Consider the following 20,623-nt stretch of genomic DNA (forward strand, 5'->3'; position numbering starts at 1 on the left):
GATTATTATACATATAACTTGCATAAATTAGACAAGCTCTGTTTTTGTGTGTGTTCCTTTACATTGTTCATCTTTTTTATGCGAAAATAAAGTAATAATAATGACAAGGATGCATCAGAGACATGTTGAACTGGTCAGAATATAAAAGAAGTTTTCTGGCTCTATATATATTTCTAAGTTCATTGTATAATTACTATACTGATTTAGTTTTTCAGTTTTTTTATTCATTTTTATATAAGTACCATTGTTTTTCTAAAAGCAGACACTATTTATAAAAAGAAAGTGTTTTTTTATAAGTTATATATTAGCTTTTAGGGTATATATTATTTGGTTATTGTTGGTTCTATATATAACATCACTGTGATTAGAAACTGAAACCATCCCACTTTGCAAAGGTTTGTTGTCTGACTGCATATTGTTTTTTTTTATCGGCATCTGACTGCATATTGTAGTGTTCTCATATGTATTCGGTAGAAATATATTTTTTACTTTTAAATTGTTTTATTCAGAAAGTTATTTTTTTCATGAATATTTTTTTAATTCATAATCTAAAAGCATCTTTTTATAATTTTTTCTAAAACATTATACAATCTATAACACTTAGTAGAATGAAGATGACGAGAGGGAGGCGAAAGTAAAGAGACAAAGATGGTGACGGTAGCAATGGAGCAGTTTTATCTATTAACCACCTTTACGGAGGTGCACATCAAAACTATCAGGTGCAAAAAAAAATGGTTCAATTTTAATATATGTATACTTATCCATTAAATATAGGCAAATTCTTCCTGCAACATATCAATTTCAACATCAGCACAATCTGCTATTGAAATGATAAAAATCTTCTCCAAAATAATGAAAATAACATTAAATAAAAGGATAGAAGGAGGGTGTGGATAAAAATTACTTCCATAATATTTTTTCGAAAATATTCTGGATTTATATTTCGAGAACACATTTTTAAATTTTGGAAATTTTTATTTGGAATACATTTTTAATTTTGTGTTTTGGATTTTCTTTTCAGAATGTATTTTTTCAGTTTTGAATTATATTTATTATTCCAGATTTAAAAATCTAGAATAAAGATAATTTTGAAAATTTGAAAAAATGATAGGATGTAGGTTAAAATTGATGTGGTAGAAATTGCCTTAAATATATTATAACATTTTCTAGACCCAAGGATCAAGGCCCAAAATACTTTCACTGCATCGTGGGGTGAATAGAGTTTAGAGAGGAAAAAAAATTAAATGTAAGGAAGAAAAGCGATGAATGCAATAAGATAAAAAAAAAAATTATAAAAAGAGATACGAATAATAGGTTGTAAATAAGATGGAAAAAAAAGTAATTATGTGTTTATGATAATCTATTACATATTATTATTACCTTGAGATTATTTTTTCGATTGACAACATAAAAATCTTTATATTATTATTTTTGGATATAGTTTGACTGCTTTTTAGAATAATTTGATCTTTGTGTTCAATTCATGTGTTTTTGGAAGATGATTTAGGAGGATGAGATTCTCTAGAAGTGATTAGTATTGAGTGGGCTGAACAATGTGCAAGCTTGAAATTTAGGTGTCTATGTGAGAAAAGCAACAGGTCCTCTTCTCAGAAAATAATTATTACAAGTTGGTGTAAGAGAAAAATAGTGTATTTGATTCTTTTAGTTGGAATCACTTTTATTTTTATTCTTTTTTAGGAGAAAGCTGTGTCTTTTATTAATAAATAGTCGTTATATATTTTTTTTTGAACAATGTATATAAAATGTTATGTAATATCTCCAAGAAATGGAGGGAAATGTATTTTGTTCTATCTACTCGTATGTAACTCTGTACAAAAGATCATAAAAGATGAATGGCTTGAAAAGTATGTTATTCCTCTGTGCAACAAGAGTTGCCTTTGTGTAGAGTTAAGCATTGAGAAGACATTTGTTTTGGCAACTGTTCTTGGAGGCATGGATTTAAAGAGAATCAAAGGAATGGAGTTGGGGATCTGTTCCGGAGTCTTTTTTCTAGTGTATATGTATGTTTAGCTGCTACTTAGGCGCCTTGCTGCAATTGTTTGAGATTCTGAGGTAGTGTGCAGCAGTTAGTGATTTGTTTCTGTTTGGAATGTGGTTGAATTTGCTTGAGGTATGTCTTATATATACCACATCCTTTTCTTATATAACATTTTCATTTGCTCATCAGAAGAAAACTGCTTTACGGGTAAACCTTTTGAAATGCACAGAGATCCGAGAAAAATGAAATATATTTTGTAATAAAGAATACAATTTTATTTATAATACACCAACACATCCTTTGCTCCACTAGGCGAAATGCAAAAGTGTCACAGCAAAGAGTTGAATACACCCTAAAATTTGTCTACACTCCCAATTCAGGGTCTTGCTTGTTGATGTGATTCTCATTGTTCCCTTGAAATTTGACATACTTATACCACTTAGCCATTGCTATATAAACTGCAAGATCAGCTATGGTGAGTGCTGCTAAGAGGAAGTAAAACCTGTCCAAGTGTCCCTTATTCAAGTTTCCTGGGATCCATCCTGGCATCTCATCTCTGGCTGAGATTTTCATCACAATTGCAACAAGCAAGCTACTAACATAGTTTCCCAATGATATTGAAGTCATACAAAGTGCACTGCCAAAGCTCTTCAATCCATCAGGTGTTTGTCCATTGAAGAACTCTAGTTGACCCACATACATGAAAACCTCTGATGCCCCCACAAGTACATATTGTGGTACTTGCCAAAATATGGAAAGTGAACTAGACCCTTCACATTCATTGCAATCTTCTATTGCATGCTTTAGCCTGAAGTGCTCCACCAACCCTGCTGAAACCATGGCCATGATTGCTAGGACTAGACCAATTCCCATCCTTTGCAGCTCAGTAAGTCCTTTTGATTTCATTGTTCTCGCCACTAGAGGGTCAAGAACTCGCCTATAAATGAAGATGAAAACTGCTACACTTAGAATGTCAAAGGTGGACATGCTTGCTGGAGGAATGTGGAACCTTGAAATTCTAGTGTCCATGGCATCACCTTGCTCCACAAAAAGTGATGCCATTTGAGCAAAAACAACTGAGTACAGTATGGTGCATAGCCAAATTGGGAGTAGTCTCAGTATGCATTTCACTTCTTCTACTTGCGTCACAGTGGATAGACTCCATGGACTGCATTTACTCTCTTCCATTTCTTTGAAATTTTTTGATGTGATAACTGCTGCTTTATCTAAGAACCTGCAAAATCAATGTAAATTCCATCCCTGAGTTGCTGACATATACCGATTCTTTGAAAACAGATCGAACCATTACAAATTATAATTTAAGTTTGTTCGTGCAGGTAAACGTAGAAAACAACATTTAGATCTGATATATACATCTACTTCTTCCATTCAAAATTACTACAACATGAACTTTTGTTGTTATGAGATGATGTATAAATTTTGGTTGATTAGAGAACTGCACGAAAGTGCTATACCGAGATTAAGAAAAATGGTTACATAATTGTGAAATTTGATTATGTGATAGTTGAAGATCACCTAATTATTTTTCTTAAAGAACATTTCATAATTTCTGGTGAGAGAGAGGATTATAAGCCTACCTAAATCCTTGGGTGTGGAGCATTTTTCTGCCTTCATTGATCGAGAATTGTTGATCAGCCTGGTAAAGTTTATCATCTTCCAACACCTTGACATTCCATTTTCTTGCAGAAGCCACAAAAACTTGGCAAAACCTAGGGAGAGGGTTTCCACTAGGCTTAAAGTATCTGTACCTTGGTGTGCCACAGAGAAACAAAGCCAGAGCCAAAGCAGCAGAGCCAGCTGATGCCCAGAATCCCAAAGTCCATAATCCATCATCCTCAAAATAATTGAGTATGGTGTTGGAGAAGAGTGAGCCAAGGTTCAAAGCCAAATAAAAATAGCTAAAAAACACTATTTTTGAATGTTGTTCCCTGGGATCACCTTCATCGAATTGATCAGCCCCAAATGTAGCAATGTTAGGCTGGTATCCACCATTTCCAAGTGCAATTAGGTATATGGAAACATAGAATAAAACCGTTTGGTATGATGGGCGAGATCCACACGGTAGCTCTTTATCTCCACAACCACTCGGTTTCAGTAGGAATATGTAAGATGACACTGATAATGACACCAAGCCCTGTTACGTACAAAATGTTAACTCTCATAAACAATAACTCATACTCCAACTATAAACAGAGTATTAGTCTCCAAATGCTTTAAATTGTTTTTTTTCCCGAGTTTAGATCAACAACTAATTGATTGAAAATTTGTTTTCAAATTTTCTTATAAAAGAACCTATTTTGTCAATTAAAGCCTTCTATAAAATCAGATAAGAAAAAAAGTAGAGAAATAAAGATAGGTATGATGCTAATTAACATGTTATCATATTATAGTTGGTATGGTATGTGAATGTGTTTGGTTTTGGTTGAATGGAAAAGAACTTACAATGACAAAGATGAGCTGGAAGATGGCACAGGTGATGTACCTTCCCCAGTAAGAGTCACTGAGGAAAGCTCCAAGAAGAGAAAATATGTAAACTGTGCCTGTCCACTTGCTCACGTTGTTCGCTGCTTCGGCATTCTCTTGACCCATCACTCTCGTCAAAAACAACACCAGATTCACTCCCACTCCAAAGAATGCCAATGTTGCAAGCCCTTGGTTCACTGTTACACAACCACATAAGTGGAAAAATGTTAGTTTCACAATTGTATAATCGTGATTTAGTTAATACAATTTTAAAATTGATCAGTGATTTTTTTTTCAGTTATATATATATATTTAAATATTACCTACTTATTTATATACTATTAAGTTAATTGGTTGAAGTTGAGTGATACCTAAAATCAAAATTGCAGCAACCCAGTCGCCAGTTTTCTCTCGAACTGCTCGATGACCATGGCGATCGATGGCTCCATCTGACGTGTAATCCTGGTGCTCCTTTTTCACCTTTTCTTCCACTGTGTCCTAAAATATTCAGTCGCAAAAGAAAATCAAATATTATCAGTGTTTCATCTCAAATTCTTCCAACCAACTTAGCATGACTTTACTTTTGTATCAAGTGTAAAATTTTTTATACTATCAAGTATAAAACAATTTCGAAGTATGATTAGTAAAATAATCAGTATAAAAATAATAAATTTCTTATATATAACCTTTTGGGATGAATAACAATATAGGAAGTGCATTGTTGGCACGTGAAATTTTGCAGAAGACATTTTTGGTTCATCTTTTGTGCATATTGAGATATGTTCATTAAAGTAGGGAAGTAAATAAGATTTTCCACAAAACATAAATGATGAAGTCATGAGCAATCCGTGATCGCAATATTGCAAGCAAAAACATGTACTAAAGATCAGCTCCACGTGTTAGGCAGTAAGGTTAAAAGATCAATCTATTTTTCAGGGAAAAATAAACTAATTAAATACTTCATATATTGTCTCTTTACACGTGTGGTTCTAAATTTTATAAGAGAAATTAAATTATATATTATACAACAAATATATACTGTGATTTATGTAAAATAAGAGTCGGCAAAGATCACAGTCCACTGATAAATATTGGTTAGTTTTATATTTTAAGAGAAACTATATATATATATATATATATATTATATAAAAAAATATATGTTGTAATTTATATAAAATAAGAGATATATATAGGAACAAAAATATGGTGAATGATCTAATAGAGAAAAATAGAAAGGAAAAAAATTGCATAAATTATTACATATAACTATATAGTATGAATATATATATATATATATATATTTCATATTTTAATATTTATTTGTCACTTTTTTTTATCTGCACTGCATGGTGCACCGATCGTGTAACTAAGTGTCAAAATACATTTAAAGCAAAATTCAACACATGACATAACTTGCATGTTATGAGGATATTTTTCAAGATAACTAACTACGCACTCAGAGTGAATCATACTGATCAAGATTCATGAAGGGATACAATTTAGAAACTGTTCTTCAGATTTTTTTATATCACTTCATAATCTAATCCAGTAATCCGCACAAAAAAGTGACCATAAGAATAAAAGCAAAAACACTCAAACAATCACATCTAAGCATCGTTGTTTTAGAGTTTTCACAGCTCTCATTCATGTGTGCATATAAAAGCAGAAAAGGGAGATACATATAAACACTGTGAGGATGAACTCAACTAGAAGAAGAAGAAGAAGAAGCGATGAAATAAAATGAAAAGTAAGAGCAACTAACCTTTTTTAGAAAGAAGAAGCAAGCCATGACTACAGAAGGTTGGAAGAGGAAAAAGTGAAGGATTGGAAGAGTTGAAAGAGAGAATTGTGATAGGAAGAGATGTGATGGATGTGCATGTAGTATGAGTATGAAGGTTATATATAGAAGTGAATTGGGTGGAGATTGAATGGTGACGTAGAAAGTGACAGAAAAATTAAAGACGGTGTGTGTTGGAGTTTGACAGGAAAACATAGAAGAAGCGTGATACAGTTGGATACATATCACTTACTGATAACATATCACAATCAGCATGAACTCGATAGAGTATCACGTTTTAGGTGTACTCTAATTAGGTTAGCTGTCACTCATAACTACATTTTTTATACATACGTGTCCAACCATTCAAATCTTCTTATATAGTATTCACCTTTACTAGTGTTTATCTTCACAAAATATTACAGCATTATTCTTTGCATCTTCTCATTGTTTTCTGCAAAATTAAGACACCATCATATGCGTCTAACTACTTTCGTCTGTCACTTAACTTTAAACTTCGTCTATATTCTATATAAATTTTCATATAAGAACACTCTCGTAGCTTCAAGGCATTGGAAAAGATAAGTAACTTGGTATATCCAATCAATCACCATATACAAAATGGAGATTTTTAATCTTCAAAAGTGAGAACATAAAAAACAGAAATAGACAATATAGCTCTACAATAAACAAAATGGAGAGTTTGTGAATAAATCAAGAAATTTATACTTGATTTCCACCATCAAACATAATTTGTTAATATCTTTATTTAGAATGGGGAAAAACATTTAATAAACTTCAACACATGCTCTCACATTAAATGCAAACTTTAAAAGTTATCAAGTTACACAGATTCAGGAGTTCAATAAAGTTACATTAATATGGTAACTGGTTTTCAAATATTAAATGCTACACTAGCATTTTTCTAAACTTAACAAGCATTGGTCGTGAGTTACTGGTATACAGTTTTAAATAATCTTCAAACTTACATAGTTTGAGTAAGCGTAAAGAAAAACATTGAAGTGCAAAGAAGTTAGGGAAATAATACTTATTGGCAAATTATTTATGGAAGTAGAAATTATACTTATGATAGTTCGGAACTTGGTTTTGGTAAATGTTTTGTTAAAACAAAATCTCTAGAGTTGTTGTCCAAGATTCTTACGCGACAAACCGGATAAAAATGTATAATTTCTCTCTTTTCCCTTATTTATTTTATTATACTAATTAAAATAGTTGAACTCATTAGAAAAAGGCTTTACTTTTTAACGACTACTTTCTACAAAAGTGTTCATCATTCACAAGATGATACATATGAATTAGTTTCATCATATTGCACTATTGTTATAGATTTATAAAGCTTCTAGAATAGATAAATCCATTAAAATGCAATAAGAAACAGAATACACTACATGTATGGTAATGCAAAAGTAGGTCTATATACAATGCACTGAGAGTAGAAACAGATTTGAATGAAAATTTGGAAGATTAGATTTTTGGGGTGGACAGCAGCCCTTAGCCTGTATTTTCCAAATTTGTGTTCATTTGGTCATACTAGCTTAAAGCTATATTTATTAAATGTGATTTATATATACTTAGCCAAAATATCATTGAATGTGACATTGGTTTTGAGTTTAGGACTCTTTGTATATAATATGATTTAACAAAACTGGTTTTGGTTATTTATGTGTGTATAAAACAAGTTCCTGAGTTGTATTTCGAAAAAATGGCCCTAATTAGAGGAAGGAAATATGGTTGAAGTTACGTATGAATTAATAAGGGTTATGAATGTGTTTTATAATTAAAAAATGAGAGTAATGGACAAAACATAGAAAAAGCAGTGTTGGGAGAAAATTGTTAAGAAAAATCCATTTTGGAATTGTTGATGTGCACAAGTTGTTGAAGGTAAGTAATTGTTGGGGTGCAGCTTGCACCTTTAGTGATGAATGTGGATATATGAGCACACCATTGCATGACTATCACCAACATATATTCCACCAAACACACTATGAGCTGGATCCCAGTTTTATGCTAAACTTCCTTAGGATTTATCTAATTCCATAGGCCAATGTTTTTGTTTCAAACTTATAATTTAAATCAATTTTTTAGTTCATTTTCTGTTAAAACTGGGTTTTTAGCATGGGGTGTGAACCGCACGCGCCCTATTCAATTAGCGTACGTCTTATCTTACTTCATTGTGCAATTTGGTTATCAAAAGCGAAAAGCGCTTCTTCATATACGATAAAGCTGTTGAAATGAATTATTAAATATCCGCGATAACTTATTCTGCTTATCATTTTATGGACATTCATATAAACTTTTTCAAAGTTTTCAACCACGGCGGCTCAAGTTATTTTATGTTTTAACAATTAAGAAACAAATTGCCACATGTGTTTTTTTTTTAAGTTTACAGTAAAATCTCTTTAATTTTTAATTAAAATAGTTTTTTAACTTCAACATAAAACTATTTTATGGGTTAATATGAATTTTAAAATTTGAACTATAGAAAAAACCAATTTTGAATGAAGATATATGAACATGAAAAACATATTTAACCTTTATTTTATTAATCTACAAAAAATTGAAATTCATATTAATATTTTAACGATAATGTTTCTTTTGTAAATAACACTTCATTAAATATAACATGTAGGATTTATTTAATTATATACTTAATTTCAATGAAAAAAGTAGCAAATAAAAATCATATTCTCTCTAATAGATTAATTGATTCAAAGATATTATAATTTAGCAGACTTTTGTAAATTGTCTTACTAGACTCAAACATGATTGTCTATTATAATCACATAAGAACTAATAATCTGGTGTAATATCCAAATCATTATTCCTAATTTGAAATTAGTAGGCACTATACCTGTGATCTCGTATAAAAAAATCATATTTTGAAGTTGAAGAAAAATGCTGTCTGTTTTTTGAATTAAAATATATTTCTTATAAGATTAATAATATTGTAAGAGTAAATACATATTTAAATAATAAAAATAAAATTTAAAGATACCAAATTTGAAAAGGCATAAAATTTAAGCAGATGAGACAGGAGTGTAACTCCATTAAAAAAAGAAAAAATGTATGAAGCCCAAAACAAGCTGGAATCTAATGAGAGTATGATTTGTTTGGTAGCTTTTGGAGGCCCTACTTTAAAGCAGATTTTGTTGGTTTCGCTTTCTTCCATCACTAAGACCAATTTTGCCAGTGTGATCCAGTTTGAATAACTTGTCTGATTTCAGAAATGGTATTAAAATACTTTCTATTTTTTTTTTAATTTCTCTATATTCAAATTTATACATATTATTTAATACAAATAACTTTATAACTCTACCGCCAAATATATATATATATATATATATAAATAAAATTTGTCTATTGTCGAATTATTTAGTTAAGGCATAAAATATCAACGTTCTTTTTGCAAGTAAATTTTAGAAAATCTTAATTGGGACAGCAGAATAATATCTTAATACGATCATGTGTAGTACATTTTAATCAGTTTCTATTTTCTAAAACAGGGTTTTAAGTGAAGGAAGCATATAAAGGGCAATGATTTCTTTTAAAGTGATGAAATTTGTAAGTTCTTATTGTATTTTGAACACCGATCTTCTGTGACTAAAATAGACAAACGGATATCAACCTTTTTTTTTTCTTGTTGTATTGAAGGTTCATAAGCTTTGAATGTGTTTGTAGATCTCGTTGTTTGAATCTCAATCTCTTTTTCTTTCTTATTTTTTTTATTCAAAAGATTCAGAAGCTTTATACTACTTCGGAAGAAGACATTTGTCAAAGATATCGTCAAATACATAATATTTGGTTTCTATGAATATACACGAAAGTATATATTCGGTTCCAAATTTTGGTTCCAAATTCAATTATTGTTTGTCAAAAATTCAATCGGTAAATCAGTTATTATGCACCAATAATAAAGAAATTAGTAATCGATGTTGTTGGATTAGTAAGGATGTGTTTGGATTGAGGAGTAGATTTGATAGAGTGGATTTGAAGTGATTTAAAAGGAAAGTGAAGTTGTTTAGATTGAGGTATATTAATGTAGATTTGTAAAGAAAGTTTATTGAAATTTGTGAGTGATATATTTAAAATTAATAAATAATAAAAATACATATTAATAATTAAATTTTAAATTACTTTTTATTTTTTATTTTAATTATTCATTTTATTATAATATAAAAATATATATTAAGCATTATACTTATATTTATATTAAAACATAACTTTTATATATAATCAATTCATATATAATTAATTTTTAAAAACCAACTTTCTTTACAAATCTCTTCATCATCAAAGAAAATTTGAAAGAATAAAAATGCATCGTTTTTCGTGATTTTCTATCATTTTTTCTTGTGTTTCTAATTTTCCCTTCAATACTTTCATTCACTCCTTTATTTGTCTTTCTCTTCCTAGAAACAAGCATACCCTAAATCAATCATGATTTTATGTTTAAAAAAGTGACCGATTTTGGTTATTTAGTGATTTTTCGGTTACACTGAAATTTCATCTTACATTTATCTTCTTTATTTACCATTATACATTATTAAGGTGCATCTTGAGCAAAATTAATGATTCATTGCTTTTATGTGATGTAAATCATTCTTTGATAGGACTCTTTTTAACCAACAGGTACATTTTTTTTAGATCTCATGTAAATATGTTATCAATATCAAGTTTATTGGACATAGCTTACTAGTGACATTTTTGGTTGGGAGGAGAAAAGTAATTAGAATTAATGTTTTGGTGCTATATATGGCATATTTTGTGTTTATTATGACATGTTTTAACTCATTTTCTGTCTAGTTGAAATTTCATATTCCTCCATCTTATTTTATTTTTAGTTTTGTAAATAGGCTGTAACAATTCTAATATTTTCAAATTTAATATATATTTTGTTGTTGATGAAAAAACATTATTAAGATGCCTTAATATTTTTTTTTCAAGTTTGTAAAATAAAAAATGAAAACCAAAATGTTGATAAAAGGAAAAGGAAAAAAGGATTAACTTCAAAACAATTTCACATTTTAAATGTAAGACTTTTAAACCACGAAAAAAATAAGGTGAAATTAATTTTAAATTTCATACACAACTTAAAAAAGTTGCATATGTCTAAGTCAATAGTCATAATAAAAATATTTTTGAAATTAGTAATTAGCTTTTAAAGAATAAGAAATCAATATAGCATTGGTTAAGTAAGTAAACATAACAAAATTGAAAAAAAAAATCACTTCAAGATAGTGTCCACTTGGTGATACTAATTACCAAACATACACTTGTGATTCCTAATCATAAGCTAGCCATAAGAACAACTTGGCATATATAAAAGGATCAAACTCCCAATATTTGGGATGTAGAAGTAGGAAATGAAAAAAAGAAGGTTTATTTCCATTTCAAATGTGAAGTTGGGATAAATTTGAATTTGGAAGAAGCGTGATAGAGTTGGACACTTGCAATTAATAAAATCACATGACACAACAATCGATAATCAAATAACATATGGAACACAGTTGGCAAAAAAAATCATGTTTTACGTGCATGTCTTGTTAGAAAAGCCGTCAATGAAAATGACATATTTCAAATCAGCATGCCCTGCTAAAACTTTTCCCTAATTATATAGTGAAGTAAACCACGAAAAATAATAGTGATTTTATACTTTGATTTCATCAAAATATTTTATAATTCTATTATTAATAAAAAATATTTACAAAAATTTGGTAAAAAGAACTTGAAGATAAATAAATAATAATTAACACAAAGGTATGTTCGGTTAATAAACTACTAATTTGGTTCGTCTAGTATAACCCTATCTTTTAAGTAATCGTTAAAGTAATAAATTTATACAAATCAAAATATTGAATATCTATCAATTTAGTGTCTGAATAAGTATTTTATTAATATTGAAAAACTATTTTGAAACATTTTTTTTAAAATTCGAGATACTATGTAACATTATTTTTAATATTTAGAATCGACTGATCTTGATATCATGCTGCCCACCAAGAGTCAAATATAACTTCTATATTTGGTCACTCCTCAGAACTTTAATTAGCAAAAAAAACGATTGGCTATACTATTTATATGTAAAAAAGAATTATTTTGAGAAAAATTTGGAGGATTATATTTAAAAAAGAAAAATGTTTTATAATTTTGATTCGAAAATATCTAGACACGTAAAAGAAAAAGTGGATGAAAAATGAAATAAGTAGGTTTCAACTTGGCTTTGAGGAGACAGGGGACACGAGGTCAGTGTCATAATCCTGAGCTTTGAAAAAGAGAGTTCAATTGGTGAAAGTCCTTTTCACTTGGTCCAATTTGTTAGGTTAGTTTCCTTCAAGTCCAAATTGGCTTCAATATGACGGTGAAAGGTGAAAGATGAAAGGCACTTACCACGATATTTATTTGGCCTACATCACATATTTTTACTTTTGGTGCTAATCACATAACATTTTATTGCTAGTCAGAGGAAAAGGGGTTCCCATCATTAATTGCAATGTTGGTGTTTTTTCCATTTATCTTTTTGAGATATCTGACTCATCATTGTGAAAACTTCCGATAAGCACAGCTAGATTACGCCATTAAGTTGAATTAGGAAAAAAGTTGTGTTAATTGGCTAAAGAGTCCTTATGATTGTGCAACACAAGTGTGTTTATTACAGTTAAAAAGGCAAATTGGCCAAAAGAAATTAGGCCAGAAGAGTCGGTGGAACTAGCTGTTTCACATAGTACTTCCCACTTTTTCTTTTCTGCAATTGTCATTCATACACTAAGGTGTTAAAATTTTATTTAAAAATTCACCAGCATTATTCTAACTAACGGGAGTGGTAGTTCATCTGCATTCACATTTTTTATTTTTATTATTATATATATTTAAATTTATTTAAATGAAATATAGATTTATGTCTATTCATATTTGTAAGTATTAGAAACTCAGAAAGAACACGAAAAGTATGTTAATAAATGAGAAAAAAGAGAGATAAAGTGAGAATGAACGAAGAGAAAAAAACAATGATAAAAATTCAAAAATTGAAATTGAAAACCATGCGTGAAAATATTGAAGAAATGGAGATATCTTTTAGAAATTAAATTAAAAAAAAACACTCTACATTCAAAACGGCTTCTCATAACTATTTTAATATGTTTTAGAATAAAATAAAAAATGACGTAATATTCATAATACAACAATAAAATTAAATATTAATATAAGAATAAAATAAAAAAAAAATTTAACAACAGTTAAAGAGAAAAATCTCTTTTATATATAAGTATAAATGCTACATACTCCAACACGTTCACAAAATCTTTATTTTAATTTCAATTTCAAAATGGAAATAACATGTATGGATAAATCAGATTAGAAAAACCAAATAGCTTTTTTTTACTATAAAATTATTAAATAAAAATTAATTTTACAGAAAAAATAATTAATTATCATATATTTATTAAATTAAATATTATTTTAAATATTAAAAAAATTTAATATTTAAATTAATTTCTATCATTAATAAATAGTTTTTAAATTGATATCTAATTAATTATCAAAATTTTAATTATTAATTATTTAGATTTTAAACTATTTACTAATTATAAAAAATAATAAATATTAATAATTTTTTAATCTTTAAACTAGTATCAAATTTAATCCATATAGTATTTAATTGTCTTTTTTATAAATTAAGTTTTATTTAATAATTTTTTTAGTATAAGCATCACTTAGCAAATTTTACTAGTAACACCAACAAACTAGAGTATAATAAGCTTTTTAATCATATACTCGTTTAAAAATTAAAAAAAAAGTTATAAATAACAATGTTATAATATGTTAATGACATATTTTTCATATGTTAAATACAACATGGAAAATAGGATAACATTGAAAGCAATAATGAGATGATATTTGAAGAAATAAATTTAGTGGGATTAGAGTTAGTGATGATCAACTAGATATATATACAAAATTCTTAAATTGCTCTGTAGTGAAAAAACTATTTATTTATTTAGGAATTTAGATTTTATCTGTAACAAGCACAAATCAAGTCATTTCTTTCATAAAAACATCTGAAACATCTAGGTTGGCTTGATAGTAATACATTGAAAAAGGAAGACAATTCATGAATCTTAGACATAACTCATGAATTTGGTGCAATAAAATTGGAAAAGTTTTTTCTATTAAAGGTGAAGAAATTCTGTGCAAACATGAAGTTATATCAAGTCTTTCACCAAAAAGCCAAAACAACCAATGACAGAGCATATTTTTGTAATTTTTTGTTGCACACTGGGTGATATGTCTATTTGTTAGTATTAGGAGTTCAGTTTTTTGAAGAGTGTATTTTTCTGAATATATAAATGAAGATGTATCACAAGTTTCTATCTATAAAATTTACCTATTATTAAAGGATATTTATATTAACAATTTAACTTTTATCATAAAGGGATATCAAAAGACATAATCTTAACATCTAACATTTTTTGTGTTAGTATATATATACGAATAATCTTGAAGTGTATGAACAAAACAAAATGTATGTTTTACCATGAATATAGGTGTAATACATATAAATTGTACATGAAATACATCATCGAATAGAATCACAACTACTTCTGCTTCAATAAGAGAAATGTATACAGATTTCTCCATTATTGCAACAAGAACATATTTAAATTATCATCTAAAATATCATGTCTACACTATAATCTCACGATTTTCCTTCTTGATGTGTTCTAATTCCTGGTTTCCTTCGAATTTGACATATTTATACCACTTGGCCAATGCAATATATACTACAAGATCAGCAAGTGTTAGTGCTGCTAAGAGGAAGAAGAACCTGTCCAAATGTCCGAGGTTTAGGTTTCCTGGTATCCATCCAGGTATGTCATGTTTGGTAGAGATTTTCATTACAATAGCAACAAGCAAACTACTTACGTAGTTTCCTAGTGATATTGATGTCATGCAAAGTGCACTGCCAAAGCTTTTCAATCCTTCAGGTGCCTGTCCGTTGAAGAACTCCAATTGAGGCACGTACATGAAAACCTCTGATGCTCCTGTGAGTACATATTGTGGCACTTGCCAAAATATAGACAGTGAACTAGACCCATCGCATTTATCACAATCTTTTATTGCATACCTCAGCCTGAATTTCTCCACCGTTCCTGCTGAAACCATGGCCATGATTGCAAGGACTAGGCCAACTCCCATCCTTTGAAGCTCTGTGAGTTTGGATTTCATTGTTTTGGCCACAAGAGGGTCAAGAGCGTGCCTATAAATGAAGATGAAAAATGCCACTCCTAATATGTCGAAGCTGGACATGCTTGCTGGAGGAATATTGAAACTTGAAACTCTAGTGTCCATGGCATCTCCTTGCACCACAAAGAGTGATGCCATTTGAGCAAAAACAACTGAGTACATTATGGTGCACAGCCAAATTGGGAGTAGTCTTAGTACGCATTTCACTTCTTCTACTTGTGTCACAGTGGATAGACGCCACGGATTGCGTTTATTCTCTTCTATCTGCTCCAAATCTTTTGATGTGATCAATGCTGCTTTATCTAAGAACCTGACAAAAATCAGTGCAAATTTCATCAATGACTTGCTAACAGCAGTATATTTATTATATTTTTTTATCATAAGCACAGAAAAGATATAATTTACGTGTTCCAACCTTTGTAAAAAAAACATATAGTCCAAGAAAATTTTAACTTCTTAGTTGAAAAACAACTTAAAATTTAAAGATACTTCGACATCCTATCAACAACTATTAATTAAATATATATATCAGGAGTTTTACACCAATCAAAGAATTACGAGTTTAATGAAAGTGAGAACGAATACGAATTGAGTACATTTATTATATATCTAGGTTTTGTCTAACTCATTCACTTATTCGTAAAAGAGTAAAAACAATTCAAAATGTAATGTGTGTGAGAGGGTGGGGAAAATGATGATGAACACACCTAAATCCTTCTGTCTGGAGCATTTTTCTCCTTCCATTATGTGAGGATTCTTGAACCTCATAAAGTTTATCTTCAGCTGATACCTTGAACTTCCATTTTTTTGCGGCAGCAACAAAAACTTGGCCAACTCTGGGTAGAGGGTTTCCAACAGACTTGAAGTATCTATACCTTCGTGTGCCACATAGGAACAAAACCAATGCAATAGCAGCAGAGGCAGTTGATGCCCAGAATCCCAAAGTCCATTGTCCCTTATCCTCAAAATAATCCAATACAGTGTTTGAGAAGAGGGAGCCAAGGTTCAAAGCCAAATAGAAGTAGCTAAAAAATGCTACTTTTGAAAGCTGTTCTTTAGGATCCCCTTCATCAAATTGGTCTGCCCCAAATGTGGCTATGTTAGGCTGATATCCTCCGTTTCCCAACGCAATTAGGTATATGGAAATATAGAAGAAAGCCATTTGATATGATGAGTGTGATCCACATTGTAATTCTTTGTCACCACAACCACTCGGATTCAGTAGGAATATGTGAGATGACAATGATAATGCAATTAAACCCTGCCATAATGATAATGAAATTAAACCCTGCCACACCAAACTCTTGCTAATCTTTAACTTGATCCAAACCTAATTTGGTGCAATTCCAGAACAAGTGTGTACCTTAAATTTTATGTTATGTTAACCTAATTGACTTGATGTTCCATTTTTAGTTTAATATTTCTCTGATTTTATAATAGGAAAAGAAGTCAAAACCTCATCTCTTTTTTTTACACAACTCTTTCCCCTTGAATATAAATTCAAGCGACCAGGAAATAGTATTTAATAATGGTATAAATGCTAAGACCATTTTTATTTTCAATTTTTGAATTTGTTTACCATCAAATGAAGTATTTACTTTAGATGAATCAATATTTTTAATAATAAATTGGAAAAACAATTAATAATGGAAATTAGGATTATATAAAGTACATATATGATAAACTATATAATTATTATTTCAATAAACAATTTCTCATTTTCCTCTCTAAAAGAAAATCCTCATTTTAAAAGTGTATATAACCTGTTTTCTACTCCTTCAAAAGTATTATAAAAGATTTTTTTTTTCAAAAACTAATAAATGTGAGTACTAGAACTATTCCAACACTGGATCTATGCCTAGATATTCGTAGTGCACATCATCACCAAAGAGTACTTCTCATACTACAAATAGAAGCTTTTTCTCAACCTAAAACGCATTGACAAAAAAAAACTTCTAGAAGCAGCCTACCCCATAAAAAATAAAAGATGTTTAGTTTCCAAAATCATAACCAGAATTTACTAATTTAGACCAAATGAACGAACTTAATCAAATTGATGTTAATTTCGTATGTATTGTTGTTTAGTAAAAAAAGTCATTAGGATTTGGTCAGCGGATATGAATGGGTGATAATAATGTATGGAATTAATATGAAAGTTATTGTTACTAGATAGTTTTGGAAAGTTTGGTTTTGAGTTGTGAGATATTCCAAGCCACAATTTGGTGTAAAATGATATCTTTTTTTACTTTTGCTTAAGCTTTATGACTTCCAAAATCAAAGCCAGGCACACTAGTTAGCCATAATGAACTAGGTTAGGACAACATTAAATGAGAAATCCATGATGTTGAAGAAGAACAGATTTTTGCTTAAGTTAGATAGTTAGAAAATATACATGTGAATGTGTTTGGTTTTGGTTGAATGGAAAAGAACTTACAATGACAAAGATGAGCTGGAAGATGGCACAGGTGATGTACCTTCCCCAGTAAGAGTCACTGAGGAAAGCTCCAAGAAGAGAAAATATGTAAACTGTGCCTGTCCACTTGCTCACGTTGTTCGCTGCTTCGGCATTCTCTTGACCCATCACTCTCGTCAAAAACAACACCAGATTCACTCCCACTCCAAAGAATGCCAATGTTGCAAGCCCTTGGTTCACTGTTACACCACCCACACACAAGTCCATAAATAAATATTATTCAGTCACTTTTTTAAAAAAAATATTACCTACTTATATATATATATACATATTTAGTTGCATCATCAATATTATTATAAAAATTATCCGGTTGCCACACTAAAAATTTATTAAATAAATAATAAATATAAAAAATAATTAATTACTATATTTGTTGGAGATTTCACATCGACTAGAAATTAGACCATTTCATTGTACATGAGGAGGAGCAAACTTTACCCTATGAGTCGGTTTTATGAGGTTGAGTTAAACTTAAAGTCTACTATTTTATATACTAATAATATTTCAGTTTATAAAAAATATGTCTAATTTAGTTAATATAGTAATTAATTATTTTTTTTCTAAAAATAATTTTATTTAATAATTTTTTTTAATATCATGACTTACTAGTTAAAAAATATCGTTTATTTTATTAAAAAAATAATATAATATAAAGTATTTCAAAAATACCACAATCTTTATTAAAAAAACATTTTACAGTTCTCCATCTCTTCCTACAGAATTCATGTATTTCTTACAATCAGTTCTGTAATTTTCCTAAATATACAACACCACAAATTGTTCCTTGCTATTAATCAGTTGTTTGACAGCTTTTTAATCCCCTGCCCTTCGTGCCTTCATCAATTCATTAGACAACAGCCAAGTTGAAGAGTATCGTATGATTTCATTTTTTTTTTTACTTTACTTCTATCACTGTATTTTTGGCAAAGCATGGAATGTTCTCTAGTTCTTACAACAATTTATACAATAATAACTTTGTTAATCTCTTTTCATTAGATTATTTTTTTTTATAAAGTTTTCATTAGATTATTTAGTACATGTATTTTTTTCTTTTTCTTTGTTGAGTGAATGGCTGTACAAAAAAGATATTTTTCCTATGAAATTGCTCAAATAAAATATAAAAAACTAGAATAACACTCAGTTTTATAATTATCTGGCATGCTGTATATAGTGTATAATTTCTCTAAAAGTTGAAATAAATACTTAAAAATATGTGAGTTTAGTTAAGTACCTAAAATCAAAATTCCAGTAACCCAAGTACCAGTTCTTGTTCGAACTGCAGGATTACCATGGCTATCAATAGCTCCATCTGACGTGCAAACCTCGTTGTCTCTATTCATCTTTCCCTTCATTTTGTCCTAAATATTATCATCAAATAATTACATGTTAGTTTGCCCAGAATCATAGCTATTGTTTAATTAAAAAGCATATGCAATAAAATTTATGTTGAATATGCTTGCTACTTATAAGTATAAAATTGAGATAAAGTGAACTTAATTTCAACTTTTTTATGCGTAACAAATTGAATGTTCCAGCATACTCTGGAAAGAAAGAGTGCATGAAAGATTTCGTGAATAGAACTCTTGAAATATAAATCCTTAAACAAAAGGAATATAAACATTCATCCAAGATAACATATATTATTACCTCTTAATTAATTTTGATAAACTAGGAAATAGTTAGGCAAGCATAATAATGATGCATGATTAGTATCTGTAGTGTTACAAATACAGAAGAACAATTCAGCAAATGCATGCATGCATTAGGTCAAGTGAGAGGAACATTTCAACTAATTGAATTAAAAAAACATTGGCAAAGCAACGAGAATCACGAAATGAAAATTTTGAAAAAACTGAACATAAACTGGAACTTACCTTTTTATTAAAATACAAACAACCCATTACTTTGGTTAGTCTTGGAGGTTAATGTGAAAAGTTGATGTGTTTATTATTAGGAAGGGAAAATTGCAAAAAGATGGATGAGAAGCTGAAGAATGTTGAAGATGTATATATATATATAGCAGTTGGAGGAGATTTAAGCTTAGGATCTGTATACGACCAACAAATTAAGAGAAGCTTAGGGAAAGAAAAATGGAAAAAGCATGATACAATGTTTTTTCTTTTGGAAGAAAGTGATAAAGTTTATCTTTTAGGTATACCTTAGGCATGCTGTCAGTCATAATTAGTGCATAGTTGAAACTTTATATAATTGTGTGCCCAACTTGATTCTTCAAATTAAACAGGGAAAATTTAAAATGGAACCGTTTTCTAAATTTTTATACTCTTCAAAACTGATTTTAAACATTTTACCTTTCAAAATTTTAGTCCTTATTGTTAATTGGAATGTAGTAGCCACTTCAATTATTTTATGAACTATTAATCTAACTTAAAATTATGTGATTGCTGATATATTGAATCACTCGTTCCAGATAATACATTGATAAAATTAAATATTATTTTAAAGATTATAAAATTATTGTTAATAATTTTTAAATTTATAAAATTAATTTCTAAATCAATATCTAGTTAGTTATTTTTCTTTCTGTTTGATGGGAGTTTCCTTCATCAGGTTGGGTTAAAATAACACGGATGGGGCTGCTAGGAATATCTTGGTCTTGCTACTTGTGACG

General features: G+C 29.3%; 2 protein-coding genes across 2 annotated transcripts; both read right to left on the minus strand.

The window, feature by feature from the left end:
- Positions 1 to 2,231: 2,231 nt before the first annotated feature.
- Positions 2,232 to 6,388, minus strand: LOC137825840 (protein NRT1/ PTR FAMILY 7.3-like). Its single transcript, XM_068631625.1, has 5 exons — positions 6,246 to 6,388; positions 4,855 to 4,981; positions 4,463 to 4,680; positions 3,598 to 4,154; positions 2,232 to 3,233 (listed from the first exon to the last, which is right to left on the minus strand). Exons 1-5 carry the CDS (start codon positions 6,270 to 6,272, stop codon positions 2,363 to 2,365), a joined length of 1,800 nt encoding a protein of 599 aa, XP_068487726.1. The 5' UTR covers positions 6,273 to 6,388; the 3' UTR covers positions 2,232 to 2,362.
- Positions 6,389 to 14,782: 8,394 nt separating this feature from the next.
- Positions 14,783 to 20,001, minus strand: LOC137825841 (protein NRT1/ PTR FAMILY 7.3-like). The gene is made up of 5 exons (XM_068631626.1): positions 19,869 to 20,001; positions 19,226 to 19,352; positions 17,956 to 18,173; positions 16,229 to 16,782; positions 14,783 to 15,831 (listed from the first exon to the last, which is right to left on the minus strand). The coding sequence occupies exons 1-5, from the start codon at positions 19,893 to 19,895 to the stop codon at positions 14,961 to 14,963; spliced, it is 1,797 nt and encodes a 598-aa protein (XP_068487727.1). The 5' UTR covers positions 19,896 to 20,001; the 3' UTR covers positions 14,783 to 14,960.
- Between the last annotated feature and the right edge of the window lie 622 nt (positions 20,002 to 20,623).

This window comes from Phaseolus vulgaris, chromosome 8 (genome assembly GCF_000499845.2).
Source record: "Phaseolus vulgaris cultivar G19833 chromosome 8, P. vulgaris v2.0, whole genome shotgun sequence".
Taxonomy (NCBI): domain Eukaryota; kingdom Viridiplantae; phylum Streptophyta; class Magnoliopsida; order Fabales; family Fabaceae; genus Phaseolus; species Phaseolus vulgaris.